The sequence below is a fragment of the Strongylocentrotus purpuratus genome, unplaced genomic scaffold, assembly GCF_000002235.5.
Source record: "Strongylocentrotus purpuratus isolate Spur 01 unplaced genomic scaffold, Spur_5.0 spur5_scaffold_19, whole genome shotgun sequence".
Lineage (NCBI taxonomy): Eukaryota > Metazoa > Echinodermata > Echinoidea > Camarodonta > Strongylocentrotidae > Strongylocentrotus > Strongylocentrotus purpuratus.
Genome location: NW_022145604.1, coordinates 9,837,644 through 9,857,160, shown reverse-complemented (window position 1 = coordinate 9,857,160; position 19,517 = coordinate 9,837,644). Strand labels below are relative to the sequence as shown.

General features: G+C 36.4%; 1 protein-coding gene across 1 annotated transcript; it reads left to right on the top strand.

The window, feature by feature from the left end:
• The first annotated feature begins 18 nt into the window (after positions 1-18).
• Positions 19-13,304, top strand: LOC586531 (3-oxoacyl-[acyl-carrier-protein] reductase FabG). Its single transcript, XM_030990276.1, has 9 exons — positions 19-180; positions 2,965-3,104; positions 4,566-4,658; positions 5,314-5,455; positions 6,164-6,204; positions 7,053-7,122; positions 7,439-7,475; positions 11,375-11,438; positions 13,096-13,304. The coding sequence occupies exons 1-9, from the start codon at positions 144-146 to the stop codon at positions 13,243-13,245; spliced, it is 774 nt and encodes a 257-aa protein (XP_030846136.1). The 5' UTR covers positions 19-143; the 3' UTR covers positions 13,246-13,304.
• The last annotated feature ends 6,213 nt before the right edge of the window (positions 13,305-19,517 follow it).

The window sequence follows — 19,517 nt, the reverse complement described above, 5'->3', positions numbered from 1 at the left end:
ACAACGTACGCGTAGCGTCCGACAGTACGCTACGCAAACTTTGAAACTAATCAATCTCTTATAAGCATAACGTGTCACACATTTTATCTTGTCCTGTGCTGTGAGTGTGACTCTGACCCTAGCCCTCCGAAACTGAGCCAAAAATGGGAGAATTCACTGGGAAAGTGGTTCTAATCACTGGTAAGTTCTTGATCATAATTATTCAACAATGGCCTATGCATTCTCGTGTAATAAGCCACTGCTCATTCACTTTGTAAGCTGCGGTTATCTGCGTTACTTGCGTGTAAATAAAGACTAGATCTAATGTCGAAGGCCTATAGTATATGGTCAGTATGGAGGCTCCTTACAGGCAGGTGTGTGTGTGTGTTCCAACTCGATGTCGATGACAAGAGCGAAATTTCAATTCTGGATGAGGCCTGAGATAATCCCTTTGCAGCAAATGTAAATGAAGAATACTTGTATCTTAAAAAGTTAAGCAAAGTTATACACATCGGCCCGAATTCACAAAGCAAGGTTTGAGCTCAGACCAAGGTTTGAGCTCAAACCTCCTTTTGTTTCGCCAAACCTCCCTTTGAAATTTACAAACCAGGTTTGTAAATAACAAAAGGAGGTTTGGCGAAACAAAAGGAGGTTTGAGGTCAAACCTTGGTCTGAGCTCAAACCTTGCTTTGTGAATTCGGGCCTTTAAGTTTAAAAATTTAACCGTATTCTTTTTGTATGATAATTTTTTTAATTAGATCTAGAGTCTATTATGATTCACACACAAAACAAATTGGTCTGACCTCGATCGTACACAGAGTGGTAACCAGCGCTCAAAATACACGGGGGTGGTGGGTGATTCGCCCCCGTGAGCTACAAAATCGCCCCCGTCAGGTTGCTCACGAGGGCGATTGCAAAATTAAAAATCGCCCCGGTGGAATTATAAAATAAAGATAATCTTTTCTGTTATAACTTTAACACAATATTGAGTTTCAAATTTCAATCAGCAGTGCAGTGCCGCCGTCAGCAGTGGTTATAGGCCTACTGCGCCGTTAGTAGCGGTGCGTGTGCACGCTGCCGCGCCATGTCTGCTGGAGCTGGAGGCGATCGGGCAAGGGCAGAAACATGGTCATGGCCAGGAGAAGTTTTTCGTTGTCAGCAAATAATGAACCTCCACCAGTAAATCAATATTAGGGACTTTTAGATTTGCACGATGAGAACGTGGACTGCAAAGTGTGACCTCCTTTTAAGGCACTGCCAGTGCTTAAAAGGATGTGATTGCCAGTGACTTAAAAGGACGCAACACGTCCACGTCCACGCAAATCTAAAAGTCCCTTTTGAGGAGAAGAGGAAGACCAAAATGTCGTGGAATGATATGGTAACATGGGCAGATCTACGGCGGGGGGGGGGGGGGGGGGGGGGGGGTGGGGGATTCTGGAGAGGAGGACTACTAATCTATTTTATTTTTTTCAGGGGGCGGGGGGAAGTGAAGCGCCGTTTTAGCATGACTTTCTTTTTAACTCTTACTTTCACCTATCTCAGATAACCCTAAGTTTTTGGTTGCTGCTTTATATGTAGTTGATAATGCATGATTAAAATAAAGAGAGAGAGAGAGAGAGAGAGAGAGAACCACCATCATTTTGCAATGGTTCTGGGTTCGTGTAATGTACATTTGAAACCATTTCTTAGCGTCTCAACCCTAAAAAAATAGCAAAATTATTTTTGAGGAAAAGCATTATACTGAATTAAATAAAGAATAATAGCTTTATATTGGATCATACTAATACTGATACGGGCTAAAGACAATGTGGTATTTGTATAGAGGTATTCCAAAATGACATTCTGATAATCAACATTTGTTCTGGTATCATATGTATATACGCATAATACAACTGATCTTGATGATTTCTTAATGTGACATAGCTTCTTCTCCCTCTGCAAACAAAACATAAAACAAGGTTATTTAATAAAAGGACCATGCGACAAATAATCATTGTGATTCAAATTGATGCAAGGATTTTTTTGAATAAGCAATGCTTTTCACCAGAATCTTCTTCGTAAAAACGACTTTTACAAATCTCAGCCATGCAATTCTGCCACTGTGCTGTAAGATCACTTTGAGATTAGGAGAAGTGTATTATGTAATGGGTATTTTAAATTGAATGGAACGTCTCAACTCAGTAAGCATGGCTGAGATTTGTAAAAGTTGTTTTTACAAAGAAGATTCGGGTGAATAGCAGTGCTTATTCAAACAAATCCCTTTTAATGACCATGTTTTCTTTTTCGTTTGCAAGGGGAGAAGAAGATATGTCACGTTAAAGACATCATAAAGATCAGTGTTGTATGCGTATATATTATATACACAGGCCAGTAACAGCTATGTAGCTTGTAAATTTGTAAGAGGGAAAATGCTGATTGAAATGATAATGATGAAATAGCAAATAATTGAGGAGTATCATAGGTACCAATTCAATGGATATTTGTATAAAAAAGAGCCCCCGTCAGTAATAAAAGAGCCCCTTTTTTCGGGGGAAGAGCCCCCGTGGACAAAAAATTAATTTGAGCCCTGGTGGTAACACTTTGGCAGGGACAGCAAAGTTGCCTTGTTGTTGATGATGTTGTTTCTTTATATTCTGTTGAAATTTACATGTTAACCAGCAATAGAGTGACAGTGGAAAGATGACTAAATGTTACAATCATTTGGGAATCGCAGAAAGAAAATTACTGTACATGTATGGTATCCGCGCTCGCACAAACGAAGTTTTAACACGTTCTCCAATAGGGATCGCAGCAAAATTTTACCATTTTTCCGGTTCCCGGATTCTTTACGGAATGGCTAAAATCACGACTTCAATTTCAACCAATCAGATGGCTAGATTTCTAAAGAGAGGTATATAATATGGTGTAGATGATGTGTACCATTTTCACCAATACCATCATCACTATCATTTAATTCTGTAATATTCTTTAATATTTTCATGACAGGAGCGAGTTCAGGAATTGGAGCTGAGACAGCTCTCCACTTTGCTGCAGAAGGAGCAGGTCTTGCTTTAGTGGGTCGTGATGAAGGGAGACTAGAGAAGACTGCACAGGATTGCCTGGCTAAAGGCCTTGCAAAGGATAAGGTGAAAATTACTATGCATATTACATGTATATTATATTACACAGGGGATTGGGGGCAGTGATTCAGGATTTTGTAAATGAGGGGGCACAATATTAATTTAAAAAGTTGTGACAAGCGAAAGTGAAAAGTCGTTGCCTGTAAAAGGGGCGGGGCACATTCTTTGCGTTATGTACTTTAAAAGATTTTCTATTTGGGTTTTAAGGGGGAAGGCATGGGTGAATGTGCCAGCAGAATACCAGTTTACTAACATATTCAAATTTTAAGCATAATACTGTTTAAAGAAAGGTTGTTCTTGAAAACCTGAAAGCTTTCCCAATGTTTGCCCGTCATGGCAACACGTACATAATGCAGACTGGATTCCAAGTATTGAGGTTCATTTGGAAATAACAGGTTAATGGAATGCCTTGTCACTAGGTCCCCATGAAAAAACATCCCAAAATTTGAATATAACTTAGTAAACTAGTCTATAGTATTGGACTGTGGAGCCATGCTAAAAAACTTTGATAAGTTTTATCATGCCATCATCATTCATTAACGATGGACTGCCACTGAATGAAAATCATCCTAATTAGATACATTTAAATGAATAGGAGGAAGGGAAAATAATTTTCGTTTAAACTTTTGTTTTTTCAACTTGGAAAACCCCCGGTGGGGTCACTCAATGTGACTTCCGGACCGCATGACTGTTACCAAAATCGTGGGAAAAGGGGTCAATTTCAAGCAATGTCCGCAGACAAAATATTACTCAAAAATATAGAAAAAAAGGGGTGCACAGGTGTCCTCGAAATTGATAAATAGGGGTCAGGAAAAGAGAAAACCGGGAAGAAACATTCTCGGAGCCGAGTCTTGTCCTTGAAATATGGTAAAATAGGGGTAAATTTGTGAAAGTGTCCTTACAATCTTATAAAATAGGGGTATTCCAAAGTACGATTTTGTCTTTGTTTTGACGTAAAAAAGGGGGTTAAATTTCACAAAATGTCCTTGAATTTGACCGCAAAAGGGGGTTATTTGCGTTTGTGGTAACGGTCATATGTGTCACCCTCTACGGGGGAGTGACCCCACCAGGGGAAAACCTTGAATTTCTTGAAGAGTATAGTATGAAGAGACCCTGAATTGAGAAACCTAGAAGAGAAATCTTGAATATGCTCCGGTGTTTGATACAACAAAATATATGAACTGTCAAACTTAGAATTTCCCAAGTGATATTATACTTCACCGAAATGGCAGGCCGATGTACATGTAGATGCACGAGGGGAATTATAAATTTGGAGGTGATACATATACATGTCTTGAACCACGATTTATGTTTTATATATTATTTGTTTAATAAAATTAAGGGTATTTGCAAGCTAATGACTCAGTTTTGATGTAGAGCTAAGCAAACATACCATAGACTATGTGACTACAGTCCGACTCATAAGAGCTTGTAACATAACTCAAAATAACTCTTCTATTTTGACAGGTTCTAACAATCAAGGCAGACATGTGTGTGGAAGACGATGTGAAGAGGATCATGGAATCAACTATCACACACTTTGGTAAACTGGATGTCTTGGTGAGTCTTGTTTTATATTCCAACAGTCAGTAGAGCAAATCAATCTCACAATCTCTGTGTCAATATCCTACTCTCACTAAATTTTTCATTTCAATGCTGGACCAAACGCTCTATCTAGCTCTTACCTTAACTCCAAACCTAACCAAAGACCCAGTTGCGAGATGGCTAAGTGGTAGAGCAGTGGTCTCATAACCAGGAGTAGGGTCCTGGGTTTGAAACCAAGTCAACGTGCCAGACTGCCAGTGGCCTTTGTTTGAATTTCTACCCCACCCCTGTTCCTTTTTCAAACTTAAAAATACCTGGTGATGAGTGCGTTATAGTCGATGCAGCGCATGAGGGTATTCACTATTTGCAATAAAATTCATGATGTGTAGCCGAGTGTATTTTGTGCCATTGTGAATACCCAGATAGCGCTGCATGCATATGGCCATAACGACACAAATGAAAACTTGTGTATAATTTGTTGTTTTTAAATGGGTCGACAATCTTACTAAGCAAGGCCATTAGATGTCTCCCTGCAACCTTCATCCACGGATGTTATCACCAAAATGCACCCCATGCAGATGGTACGGTGCATATATAAAAACATAATGTTGGTCATGTGATCCATTTTGACGCTTCTCATTGGCTACATTCTTGAACCCATTTCATAAAGGTCAATAATGCCGGAGGAGCGAGTCCATGTTCCCTGACAAGTGAAAACTTAATGGAGAATTATGATCGGGATGTGAGGCTCAATGTAAGGTCTGTCATCCAACTTACCAACCTAGCGACTCCTCATTTGATAGCATCCAAAGGTTTGTCTATTCTATTTAAAAAAAAATTGCAGATGTTTCTGCATTTAATGATAAATCAAATACAAAACCAAACAACAATAGTAATAATCTCCTAGTTTGGAAACGCTTAGTGATTGTAATAAGCGCTATATAAAAACTGAGTATAATTATTATTATTACATAAAGAGTGATAGCTGAAATATACACACATAAAAATGCATGTAAATATATATAACTGAAAACTTAAAAGTTGGAGGTAATCATTAAAGTCAAAGAATCAAGATAAACGCGGAGGCCAACTATCATAAGCATGAATGTTTGAGTCGATAGAAGCAATATTTGATTGATTGTCAAAAGCAGTCGATATTTGATTGATAGCAACTAAAAAAATTAAGAACTCTGTAATTTCAATCTGATTTTGCTCAAATTTTCACTGATCTAACTGGTTTAAGCTTCTACCAACCATGAAATTTAGTAGGCAAGCTTTTTTTCTCAAGCCAAGTGATTATTTACACAGTTTCTTGCTTTCTGCTTTTTCACTGATCTGTTTCTCTCATTTTCTACTTACATGTAAATCATCAAAACCGACTTGAACTTTGAAGTTATTTATTAGTTAAATAAATGAATAATAGAAGCAGAGGTAATAATGATTGTTTTCATGCAGCTCACTACTTTATTACTATTATATCAATGATAGTTTTATTGTCTGATCAACTTTTTTCTTTTCAGGAAATGTGGTGAATGTTTCCAGTGTTTGTGGAATAAGAGTGGTATGTAGTAAGATATTATACATTTAATTATAAGTACCAGTATTAAAGTAGAGGTGCTTTGATTTTAAATATTGATGTAATTGCATAAGGGATGACTAGATCTAACAAGATTATCAAAACACTCTGCTGGGAAACATTCAAAGTAACAATTATCGTGTAGTTTAAATTGGTAAAATATAGCCCCACCTTCACACTTCTAGAGCTCTCCCGAGTGCTACGAAGAATTGTGACATCACTCAAGGGGACCAAATTTTTTTGTTGTAATTATTTATTCGGTCCTCTGAGTGCATCAGTTGGCTGCCAGGGAAGAGGAAAGCAAACTTAATCGATGTAACCATAATGATCCCTCTTCCCGACCTACTGGTGCACCCAGAAGACCTGCAAAATATAGCATGAAGGTAAATAAAAATGAGTGTACGAAGACAATGTCCCACAATTATGTGAATTTGTACCTCGTTGACATGGTTATAATTCAAAGTCGGCTTTTATCTGTCATTTTTAAGTTTCCCGTAGTATACGTTTCTTTTCTAGTTATGTGGTGAGATAAACTTCATTATTGAGGATTTTTATAATAATAATAATAATAATATGGATATTTATATAGCGCCGGTATCCGCCAGGCTCTGATGCTCATGGCGCTGTACATACATGTATTACTATCACAAAAATATAACTTTCTTAACTAAAATAAAGTAAACTAAAACAACACAAATTATTATGCTACATTGACATGATTAAATAGCATTGTTTAGAAAGAGATCGTTTTTTAGAGCAACTTTGAAGGCATGAAGGGTAGTTAAATTACGAATACTAAGTGGCAGCTTAAAATAATTTTGTTTGAATTTCAGATGGCCAATATGTTACCTTACAACATGGCAAAGGCTGCCGTTGACCAGCTCACTAGATGCGCTGCTTTAGGTAAGTAATTGTTGGCTCCCTGCTCCTGTGTATCCTATTTGCCCCTGACAAATACCCTTAGCCTCCTACATTAAATACCCTCTAAATAGCGGCATATTTTCTGCAATTTTACATTGGGTAGCCAACAACAACAACAAATTTAAAAGGGAGAAAATGAAAGAAAAAAATCTCGGATTCTCTTGTTTCAAATAATTATCAAAACATGAAATGAATCTGCTTACTTTCTTCTTCTCTCACTTGCTTATATGAGGCTTGATCTAAAACTGATGGCGTTTTATGTTGGATAAAGTTTTCTCTTTTTCTTTTTTCTTCTTAGAATTGGCTTCCAAGGGAGTTCGAGTGAATGCAGTAAAGTAAGTATTTGGCATTACCTGTGCCTGGGAGGGGAAAATAAACTTCTTCTTCTTCTTCTTCTTTTTCTTCTTCTTCTTCAGTACCTGTCGACAGACTTGTTAGTCCATTTGATCACTAAAGCTTCTATGGTTTTCCCCCTCACTGCAAATGCAAATGACATGTTTGAGTTCAAGTTTATTTCCACATCTGATCATGTTAAAAGTACAACTTACATGCATATATACAATAATAAGCATTAAAATGAAACATGATCAATTGAAATCATAATGTGGTGGGAAAAACAGAGGTCAATGGCCTATCAAGGTTATTCTCAAAGATAATAACATTTACATAAAAAGTTTCTTAAATATATTAAAAAAACATAGATAGATAGAAATACAAAGATTAAAATGACACAAAACATCAACATATAGAATTAAAACAGACAAATTCATTACAAAAAACAAAAACAGAAAGGGCATTAATCCTAGTTATACATATTCATTTACAAGATATTTCTTAAGCTTTCTTTTGAAAATTGACACTGTTGGGCATATTTCAAGTTCTTGAGGCAATTTGTTCCATAAATTGGTCCAGGCATAAATAAGTGTTGTTCTTGAGAAGTCATAATTTAACATTGGTAGGTGGAAAAGATTTAATTGAAGAGTCTCGTAAGTAGTCACATTTCTGTTAGATATAAAACAATCGTCTGAAAACTATTAACCTTTCTCAAAGGAAATCATCCAGCAAATCATCATTCCTCTTGATCTTACTCAGATTATTCTAAAGTCTCGTTCAGATACGAGGTAATTAAAGGAAACCAAAACCTTCATACTAAGTTACTTTTATTGTAAAGTTTAAAAGATTTGAATAAAATCAGTGAAAATTTGAACAAAATCGGGCAAGGAATAAGAAAGTTAAAGCTTTTTGAAATGACTAGTCACTAGAGGGCAGTATTCAATTTGATGACATCATCTGTGAACAACTCTCCATGCCTTTTGTACATAAAATTTCACAATTTTGTTGTTTTCTTCGTATTTATTTGTGTTCTTGATCCGACTTCATAACATGTGAAGTAGAATATCATTTTGCATTCTATATCTTGCTTTCAGGGGAGTACATTATCTCAATCACAAGAAAGAAGGAAAAACATGAAATTTGATGTACAAAAGGCATGGAGAGTTGTCCACAGATGATGTCATCAAATTGAATACCGCCCTCTAGTGACTAGTAATTTTAAAAAGCTCTTACTTCCTTATTCCTTGCCCGATTTTGTTCAAATTTTCACTGACATTTTTCAAATATCTTAAACTTTACAATAAAAGTAACTTAGTATGAAGGTTTTGATTTCCTTTAATGTTAAGAAGAAAAAAAAAAGATGTAAGCGCAATACGCTTCACTTATTTTGTATCTTACAACACTGACCTCAACGAATATGCATGGTCGGACCTTTGTTGCACACAGTTGCCATTCAATGACGCTTTAGTTGCTTTCTTCGCCTCTCTGCACAGTCGATAGTTTGCCACACATGCAATTTTGCACAGAACACTAGGCATCAATTGACAAAGGATTGCTTTGTGTTATTTTGTATTGTATTTGTATTTATTTCCTTCTCAACCGTACAATATGAAACACAATGTATATATAAATTATATACATGTACGTAACAATTATTTCAACATAGAGTATACAGTAAATAATTCAGATACGGAAGGAGGCGAAAACCCGAAAAGCGTAGCTTGAGTTGGGAACGCCCATAATAAGTTAACACAGTTATAATATGTTATACATCCGCCTTGCAAGATTATCAATTTCCAGTCGTGATTAGCTCCATGACAACCCTTTTAACATTGGTATAGATTAATCTTGCAGTAGAAACAAATGTCCTTTGGCAAGACATTAATCTACATTTGCTACACTCCACCCAGGTGAAGTAAATGGGGACCGGTAGGAAGGAATTCCTTGAATGCTGTGAGCATCGAAATCGGTAGCCTAGCAGAGCCGGGGTAATATTGGAGCACTTTGAGCACCCTGCAAGGTGGATATGTGCGCTATATATATCCAATATTATTATTATTATTATAATGTTGAGGTCTTTGTTGAATCTATCCCATGATACACACGATATGGCACTGCAGGATTATTTGTGTGGCATATAAAGATTTAAAGGGGTATGTTTGATATAACTGTCACCAGAAATGCTAGTATTTATTTTGTTTATTCATGTCTTCTTTACAATTAAAGCAGGGTAGGTCATTCAGTTAAAACACTGCTTTACAATGAAGCCCTGCTGCAACATACAAAATACACGAACAACAACAACATAAAGAAGAAAAACTTTTAACATGAAATACGAAAGCCGTTTACAGTGTCTCTTTTGCAAGATAAGGGAAGAGTTTGTCTCTGGTTCATGAATCCGGTTTGACAAATGCCAAAACGTGCAGTGTGTCGAAGAAAATGATGTAGAAATCAATCTAATGCAGATACCCTTTGCACACATGTGCTTCGTTCCATCTTCACTCCATGCTTCCATGCGAGGAACTGCCTGGGATTATGCATGCTTTTGCAACCTCGGGGGTTTATTTGCATATATCTACATGGATTTACATGTACATTGTATGACAACTGTAACTAATAAATATGCAAATAACAGAGCTTGTAAATAAAAGGAGGCACATGAATATCCATAGAATTCCGTGCATATCAATGAGCTTCTATGAATATTCAATAAAGCTTAACCAATCATACTGTAGAACCCAAGTGCAGGTTCAACTAAAAAGACGTGAGAAAAGAAAGTGGTATTGTAATTTGAAAACTGGAAGTGATCCAAACTAGAAGTTGTCTTCTCGACGAATTAACTATGTTGTCTCGTCGACGAAAATACTCTTTCAATTCAACAAGGCAATACTAAATCTTGTCGGAGGCTTTGACGAAACGCGAAACTACCAGAAATATATATACAACAACAAGATGTGTCCAGAAACAAAATGGCTGCCTCTGGCTAGCCCAAGCGTGAACTGAAGAAAATGAGAGAATAGCCTACTTGGCGAATTAAACAAATAAAGACTCGTGGCCAATCCAGCGAAGAAGAAAATACAAACGTGGACGATTAAATAAGCCGAGAATACAAAGTCGCAAAAGTCGTACGCTATGTATGAAGTAAGGAAGTACGAAGTGATGCACTGACGAATGACTAACCCGTGAACACGTGTATCTCTGATGACTACAATACGGAAGAGTGGCGAAAATCACGCTGCTAGCCAAAAACACGAGACTATGAAACGCCGTGATTGGCGCTTAAAAAAAAACAAACATGGAGACCACGAATGTCCTATTGCAGGTGCGAGGTTACTTAAAATATGCACGTAATTTACAAGACAAAAAGGAAGTGCCGATATAAATGAAGGAAGGAAATGCTGATATCTTGCAATTTCTGAAAGTTTGTTAACCCCACAATAACTGGGTGTATGGAACACTACAATACTGTAAAAAAAACAATAAACCAAAGGATGAACATGAAAGAATAAACTTGTAAGGAGTAATAAAAGTTGGGAAGAGTGAACATAGCACGAGAGCATGTAGAGGGAATGGTGACGGTGATTGAATGTGATGGAAAGAGCAAAATGGAGTTAGATGATAGAAAAATGCAAATAGACATATCGGAAGAAAGGATGCTTTCATACATGCCACAGTACAATATTATGTTCAAAATATAGCTCTACACTTGTATTGATTTATAATTCATTATTTTTCATAATTCATTATTTCTAATACATAAGAGTGCCTATTTCAGGCAGATTTGTGTGCCATATAAGAACAGAATTATTCTTCTTCTTATCATGACAATGATATTAAATCAATGGTTATGCTTTTTGTTTTTGCTTTGTTTTGTAATTGTAATTTCATTCATCTTTTACAGCCCTGGTACTATCATGACCCCTATTCAGTTCATGTATGGCCATTCAGACGAGCAAATTCGTGAGGTGAGTTTATAACCTGTTAATTGTCTACTGATTCTCTCGTTCCCATAGCCAATGGGTTAAAGGTAAAGATCAGTTTTGGAAACACCCCCCCCCCCCCCCTCTCAAAAAAAGAAATGGAAGCTCTTATTACCAATCATGCGAAAGAATATGTTCCTACTAATACGTGATGATACAAATTTTGCCGAGAAACCGCCTACTAATTGATGTATTTGGTAAATTATTACATCTATTTGGACCTGGTAGATATAATATAGTCCCATATACATCTTTCTGTGTACAGTGCGTGTAACTTCACCAAGACTGGGCCAAATTTATTATCATTTTGATGATTCCAGAACCTTGTAGTACACACCGTTACTTATGTGCTAGATGATCAACCTTTTCTGATCGATTCCACAACGTTTCTTTCACAATGCAATCGCATGAGCAGAACTGGTCTTTACCTTTAATACAGGAGCCTCCCTGTTACCATTGTTGATGGGTTAACCAACCAGTGGACCACTGAATTCTCTAACACCTGTAGAGGAGCGCTCCTGTTTCCATTGCCTATGGGGTTAAAGTTCACCAATCAGCAACAAATATTCTGTTCTTCATGTTTGTTTGTTTTAATGATTATATTTCTGCATTAAAAAAGATACAATATCAAATTCAAAGTACAAAAATTTGAACAATAACAAATATGGTACAATGAATAAAATGTTTCCAAAGTAATTAAATAGAAAATCATGTACAATTATATCATACAATAAACATGTACGAAGCATACAAATAAGATAAGAAATATATAGTAAATATTTGTCAATAAATTAGAGAGGTAATTTAGAATGCAGGAGACCACCATCATGAGCGGGGTTGTTGTCTGAAAGCTCACTTACGGTGACTTTCCAATTAGTGCCTTGAGTGAATCGAGTGCCAATAGACCTCCAAATTGGTATCTGAAAGTTCACTTAGCGGTCAATTAACTCCTGCATCATCAAAATATGCCCCTTCCCAGCTATTATCTATTCCCCCTCTCACCAAACAGACCAGGGGGGAGTTTCACAAAGACTAAGATCGACTTTAAGTTGGACTACCACAGTTTGCTCTCACCATTATGATCTTTAGATAATATTTTTTTCCTTCAATAATGAATTGTCATAAAATTAAAATTCTGTAGATTTTTTTACCATGATTTGTACGTCCCTTGAGAGACCAATGCCAGAAAACGATGAGAGAAAACAGTGGCATGAACAGCCTGCCGTAGTTAAGTCCAACTTAAAGTCAATCTTAGACTTTGTGAAACACCACCTGAAACAACAACTCAAAAATGTGAAATTTAATACAAAATCTGTGATCTCTTTTCATGCTTAGTGTACTTGATTTCACTCCCGTTCACCAAATTCTCTGCATGTGATCACACATTAACATATTCACGAATATGATCACATATTAACATATTCATGAATACGATCACAAATTAACATATTCATGAATATGATTACACATTAAGATATTCATGAATATGATCATCATTAACATATTAATGGGTATGATCGCACATTAAGATATTCATGAATATGATCGCACATTAACATATTCATGAATATGATCACACATTAACATATTCATGAATATTCATAAGATTTGTGACACTTTCCTCCGTCTTTTGTTTTTGCAGCGAGCAAGTAAGACTCACCCAATGGGCAGAGCAGGAGAAACGAACGAGGTGGCACCTGCCATCAAGTTCCTTGCATCCAACGCAGCATCCTTCATCACTGGAGAAACCCTGTCTATAGATGGCGGCAGACACGTCGCATGTGCACGATAATTCGATTTTCAACACCATTTGACTCATTGATTCTTTTAAGTCTTGAATATTTTGACTTACCGGTAAAAATATACAAAATTCAAAATGGGTGTAGGTATCATATTTTGAGGTACATGTTCAAAATTGAAATTGGATTGAAGCTATTGTTTTTGTAAATGCAATTCGTTTTTCATTCTACAAGGAATCAAATTATGAAAATGTAATTCACCTTTTATATATTTTATAAAAATAATGTTCCAAATCTCATTTATCAACTGTCATAACATGTACTTGCTGAAATATATGTTTGAGTTCTGAGTTAAAGGTAATACAAATTTTTGGTATGGGGTCGTGAATTTGGTTCAAATGAACATATTGGAAGCACATGCAATCCTACAATATTCACTGATCATTGTCGCGGTCGAAATCGACTCTAAAGTTATGAAATTGTAAATAATAACCACTTTATGTTGTATAGCTCCCTCTCAAGGTCAATATATGAATTAAGCTATAAAACAATGTTTCTTGACTGAAATCAACCGATAAGCTATTCCCATTCGGAAATTATATACCACAACTACATATTCTGAGATTTTCATGGTCGCAGCTACCATTGTACGGCCGTAGGAGCTATTTAAAATTCATCAAAATTTACCAGGAGCACCGGTAAATCTTAATATTCAATTTTTCTCGAAAGCAGAAGTGTTTTAAGGGTTAAAATTTCTAGTGCTTTTAATACATCCACAGGGGCATCCAAATATATCAAAATTGTAAAGATTCACTATCCACCCATTTTTCAAAATGTCCTAAAACTTTGTAATACCTTTAAAAGAGATGATTTTGTAATTTGTTGAACATTTTGTTGTCAGTTTGGATAAATATCCCAAATTACTAACCGTTAGACAATTTATTGTGATTCAATGTAATTAAACATTAGTCTTATTTGTGATGTCATAATATTTTATGTAATCAATTTGTTTTCGCAACATTGATGGCAACATCAAATAAAACAGTATTTTGGAATATATTTGAAAGATCGCCTATTCTTTTGTCATTCATATCAGTACTTCAGTACCTGGCGGTGTTTCACAAAGAACCTAAGTCAGACTTGACTTTAAGTTGGACTTACAAATTATGGAGAGCCATTTGTAGCCTCAAAATAAAATAAATTCAAAAGCAAAAATTATTTTGGACTTTTCATAAATTCCACATCATGAACATGAAATTTCCTTGATAATAGAAAATATGATTGATTTGAATCAACATTTTATGCCTTTTCAAATAACTTTTAGAATCTATTTATAAAGCTGCTAACCACTTAATTCCATAATTGTTAAGTCCAACTTAAAGATGAGTTCAACTTAGGATCTTTGTGAAATGCCCCTCCCCCCCCCCCCCCTTGGATAAATGTGCATCTGTACATACATCCTACCCAGAAAAATAGCCTATCAAGGATATATGCAGAGTTATCAGCATACAGTTTGGCCAACCCGGTTCTAGGTGGGTACAATGTGGTGATTATCAAAACTGCTTTGTTGAGCAAGTTTAAAGCAAAAGCCCCACCCCCCCCCCCCCCACTCCGTGAATGGAGGGATACCATGCGTGTTACCAAAAATGGCTCGTAGTACACAAAAATCCGGCCCGTATCGACTTTACACACCGAACTTAGGGGGGTGTTTTCAAAAGGAGGGAACATGCATATGCGTGCCCTAAATAACACCGAGTGGGGGGGGGGGGGCGGGGCAAAAGCGTATGCATAAAACTAAGTTTCTTCGAAAAAAAATCTTATTTTTCAAACAATTTGTATATTCAAGTATACAGTATATAGAGAGGACTTGGTCCTTTTCTGTCATAATGGGATACATGTGTAGCGAAATTTTATCGTCAATTCTAAAAACACTTTTCATTAAATCAGTTTGTTTACAATTGTCAGCTGATTGTGCTATACACAACCATCAATTGCCTTTCATAATCAAGAGACCAGCAATTCCTTTTGAAATCGTTTCTTTTCTTCACTGCTGGTCATGCAGCCTATTCAACATTGTGACTCAATAGAATATAAATCAGGCAAGCTCACCTGTTGTTGAAATACCTTCACTACCGTACCCTAGTAGATGTTTTTGTATCATGGCAACACCTGGCCAATCAAGAGACGGTCTGGAAAAAAGCACATGACACATTTTTCTAGATTCATTCCATTTGCAAGGTTTTTCTGCTAGTCACATACAACTGTGACTCGTATAGATTTAATCCATCGGATATCATCTCGCGTTGTAAAAACATTCATCGTTTGGGCTATCCGAGGAGGAGTTTTAATTTTCAAACACATTTTTGTTTTGATGCGTTTCGTCAGGGCCTCGCTGATGGGGTCGCTTCATTTCCATTAAGCGTTTTGACACTTATGGAAGGAAATTTGTGTGTATACCGTATATTTAATTCCTTATAATTATATGGACATCATGCCTCCGGGCTCCAGATGAGTTATTCTGTTGGATTCCCACATTTGCTACTATTCTTGCAGTTCGAATGAGGAGTCATTCATCAAGTTAATGGTGAGCTCATGTACTTATCTTTTAATGTTAGGAATTCACCCGAATACCAACACATTTAATATAATTAATATATATTTTTAATATCCAGGTGTTTTTTCCTTCTGTAATAACTAATTAGTAGTGTTCTGCTTCCACTGCATGCATATCCTAACAGCTACACACCTATGCACCTTGGTCGAGAGAGGCATTGTAGATAGAATATTGCTAAAGGGTATATGGGTTTATGTCAGGGATAAAATATATGAAATATATGAAATGGCCGCAAAATATATGACAAAAATGATGATGATGATGTTGATGATGAAGATGATACTGATGATAATAATCATAATGATTTTAAATAATGATAATAATTATTAGTAGTAATAATTATAAAATGTCTTGTTTACCCATGGTAGCTCATCAGTATTGCGTTCTCTTTGAGGTCAATTATGAAGGGGAAGGGCCTAAAGTAAGGTTGACTTTGACAAACAAATGGCCATTTCACCTCAAAAGGGGCACTATATTATGAGGAGCAGAAGTGGTATATTTTGTAGTGACAGATTCAGGTGGGGACCTTAACAGCTGCGCCCCCCCCCCCCCCCCCCCACACACACATTTTGGCTGTCACTTAAGAAAGGGGGGAGGGGGAGAGAGACGGAAGAGAAAGGGGAAAAAGAAAGAAAAGAAGGTAAAAGTCGGAAAGAGAGCGAAAGAGAAAGAATAGAAATGACAAAAGGGGTTCGTTAACATATTGGATGGGATGGAAACACCACCGCGAGCTGTTCCGCATACATAAGTATATATTAATGGCAGATTGGGAGGGGCAGATCGCCCGCGCCCTTCCTTCTCTTTTTGTTGAGGAAGGAAAAATGGCGAAAGAGAAAAAGATTGATGGAAAGAGGAAAAAGAGATGAATGTCAGTACGAAACAAAAGGGGAACAAAAAATCTATGAAATCGTCTTTTAGAGAGAAGAGATATTTCTAAAATGACAGCGGCTTGCTTTGTGAATTTCAAGAAGATTACAATTTATATCGTTCGTGACGGCCATTTTGAAGGTTCTAAATTGTTTAAAAAAACTCAAGAACTGAAGATCCCCACCCCCCGGGAAAGGCACTGCCCCTGCACCCACATGAGCCCTATACAACGGACCCCTGGACTCCATCCGTAAATATAGAAGTGGTTCCCAAGACAACCCTTAAATAGTAGTAAGATGAGGATGTGTGCTTATACCGCTCACACAGCTGTCTTGAAGGTTCATAATTGCTAATACTCGAGAGCGTCACTGGACTCGCTCACACGTTGGCTTCGCCTCCCCCACCCCCTCTGAAAAATCATGTATCTGCTGCAGCTTTGTAAACAAAGAGTTAAGCATAATAACCCCTTGTTTGTAAGGGATATCTTGACTTTGAAAGAAAGGGATATGGACTCAATGATTTATAACTTAATGAATTATAAATTTGTATGAAGAAACTAAGGGCAATCTTTTAGCTCAGGAGGGGCACCTTACCATTTTTGCTTTTCTTTTAGAAAGGGCATTTTGTATAAAAAAGGGGCAATTGTTTTGTAAAGAATGATGTAAACTAAGGACACATCAGATGACAGAGACCTACCTATGCTTATATTGCTTTATTTCACTTGTGTTTTGAATAGAGACTTCATATTTCACTCTTTCAATTTTGTGACGCTCGTTCCCTTATCCAATAATTCCTGATCCTGATGTAGCTTGTTGATTCACTCGTGTTTTTCTTTCTTTTCTTAACTTTATCTTCTTCTTTTTTTGAGGGGGGGGGGGGCAGACCGGAAAATCCTATTTTGTTCATAGATTGTATTCTTTCTTTCTTTTAAGATAAGCTTCTGGAAATGATAGAAAATAAATTCTCATAGATTCCAACAAAACTTACACTGAATTTCAAGATTATAAATAAATGTGCCAACGATTTTGGTAGGAAATGTATAGATGCTGTACTTAATGAGCATGGAAAAGATAAGGAAATCAAGGTAATACAAGGCCCGACACCATGATGATTGATGAACACAGGTCACTATGTGAGAATGAGAGAAGACGATTTGATTTACAGCAAGTTTTTATTTTAGTGGTTCAATCAATCAATCTACTGCAGGATAAACAATCCAGAATTATTAGCCACATTCTCACGACTTAGCGAAATATCGGCCGGCACGATTTTCACATTTCAGCACACTAAATTTCAAATTGATTTTAAATTTTGGCCTCCCCCCATTAGGAAATCTTGGATCTGCGCCTGCCCATACCAGAGCTCAAGATTAGCTAATGGTGCCCGTGGTGGCAATCACTGCACTCCTTTTTCTTAATCCCCTCTCACTCCCTTTAAAAATGATTTTACCCTGATGAAAACCTCAGCAACTTTGAACATTTTACCCGCATAGTTTATGTAGAATAATTCTTATTCTTTTGCGTAATTCTCCTGTTCTTTGAAATAAGATTTACACGAGTCCAAACTGCATGTATAATAATTGAAAAGATCAAAAGATTAAAATTAAGTTTAGGATGCGTGGAAGAGGGCCCTCAAATAAACAACACCGATCAATTGAAATATTGTTTATCTGTCATCATATAGCTTTGAAAATATTCGATAATGATGGAAATGACAGAGACATATTTTTAAACATTTGACCATGTGAAGTCAACATCATGCTATAATAATAATAATAACATGTCTTCTTTACCCAGGGTAGCCATTATTAGTTTTCATACTGTTCTCCCTGAGGGCCCTGCAATCATATTGTTACCCCGGTCATCGGATTCAGGCTTACCCGCACACAATATGCACATTCTCCACTCCCTGGGGAGCAATCCAGCCAGTGCATCATTTTTACAAGCGCACACTTGCTAATCTAATCACTCTTGCTAATCACACTTGCTAATCTAATCACTCTTGCTAATCACACTTGCTATGTGTTTCTCCTTTCATATTTCACCTCAACATCTTTCTTGATTTCGCTATAAAGTTCTTACACAATAACAATAGTAATCAAGCAATCAGCCAGTTTACAGATACAATAAATCAATACGTTCCAGAACAAGACTTGCCCAGTACAAAAAAAATCACTTTAAGAACAGCATTATTTAATACTCATTTCAGCCAATGTTTGAAGTTTGAAGTTTATTATCCAAACAAAAAGTACATCAATAAAACAATTAAATGTAAATGTTTAACATATTGAAAGGGAAAATGGGACCAGAAAATAGCATCAAATGCTTGTCGTGTCTGGTACCACTAACACAAAACTAAGTATCACAAATGAGAATGTAATGAATAAATATGAATAACTATTGAATACATATACTTAAGCTACAGGCTATTCTACATTATATACAGGCTAAAATATATGTTCTGTGATTAAATACAAAGTTTTGGTATTTTACTCTAAATATATATATATATATATATATAAAAAGATTACATAACATAATGTTTATAAAAAAGGCAAGAACCTCGGTTCAAAGTTCATGATTATTTTATACATGTATTAGCATTTGTGATATTAGAACTCTATACGAAAGCAAGACACTGCCGCTTTCTCCCGCACATAATAAGGGTAGGTCATTCCAAAAGCATGTGCCTCTGACATTGAGCATTTACCCTGCTTATAGTCCTTACTTTGGGTACACTCAACTCCTTACTTTAGGCACATGTACTCGACTTCTTACTTTCTCTTTATCTAGTCTCATATTTTTTACTCTATATGAGCCAGCAATACTGAATAGGGACTGCGGC

Bases quoted from the DNA above. Each gene is read 5' to 3' on its own strand.
- LOC586531 (XM_030990276.1), top strand. From the start codon at position 144: ATGGGAGAATTCACTGGGAAAGTGGTTCTAATCACTG. The intron at 3,105-4,565 runs GTGAAAATTACT...CTATTTTGACAG, and splicing joins AAGGCCTTGCAAAGGATAAG to GTTCTAACAATCAAGGCAGA. The intron at 4,659-5,313 runs GTGAGTCTTGTT...CATTTCATAAAG, and splicing joins TTGGTAAACTGGATGTCTTG to GTCAATAATGCCGGAGGAGC.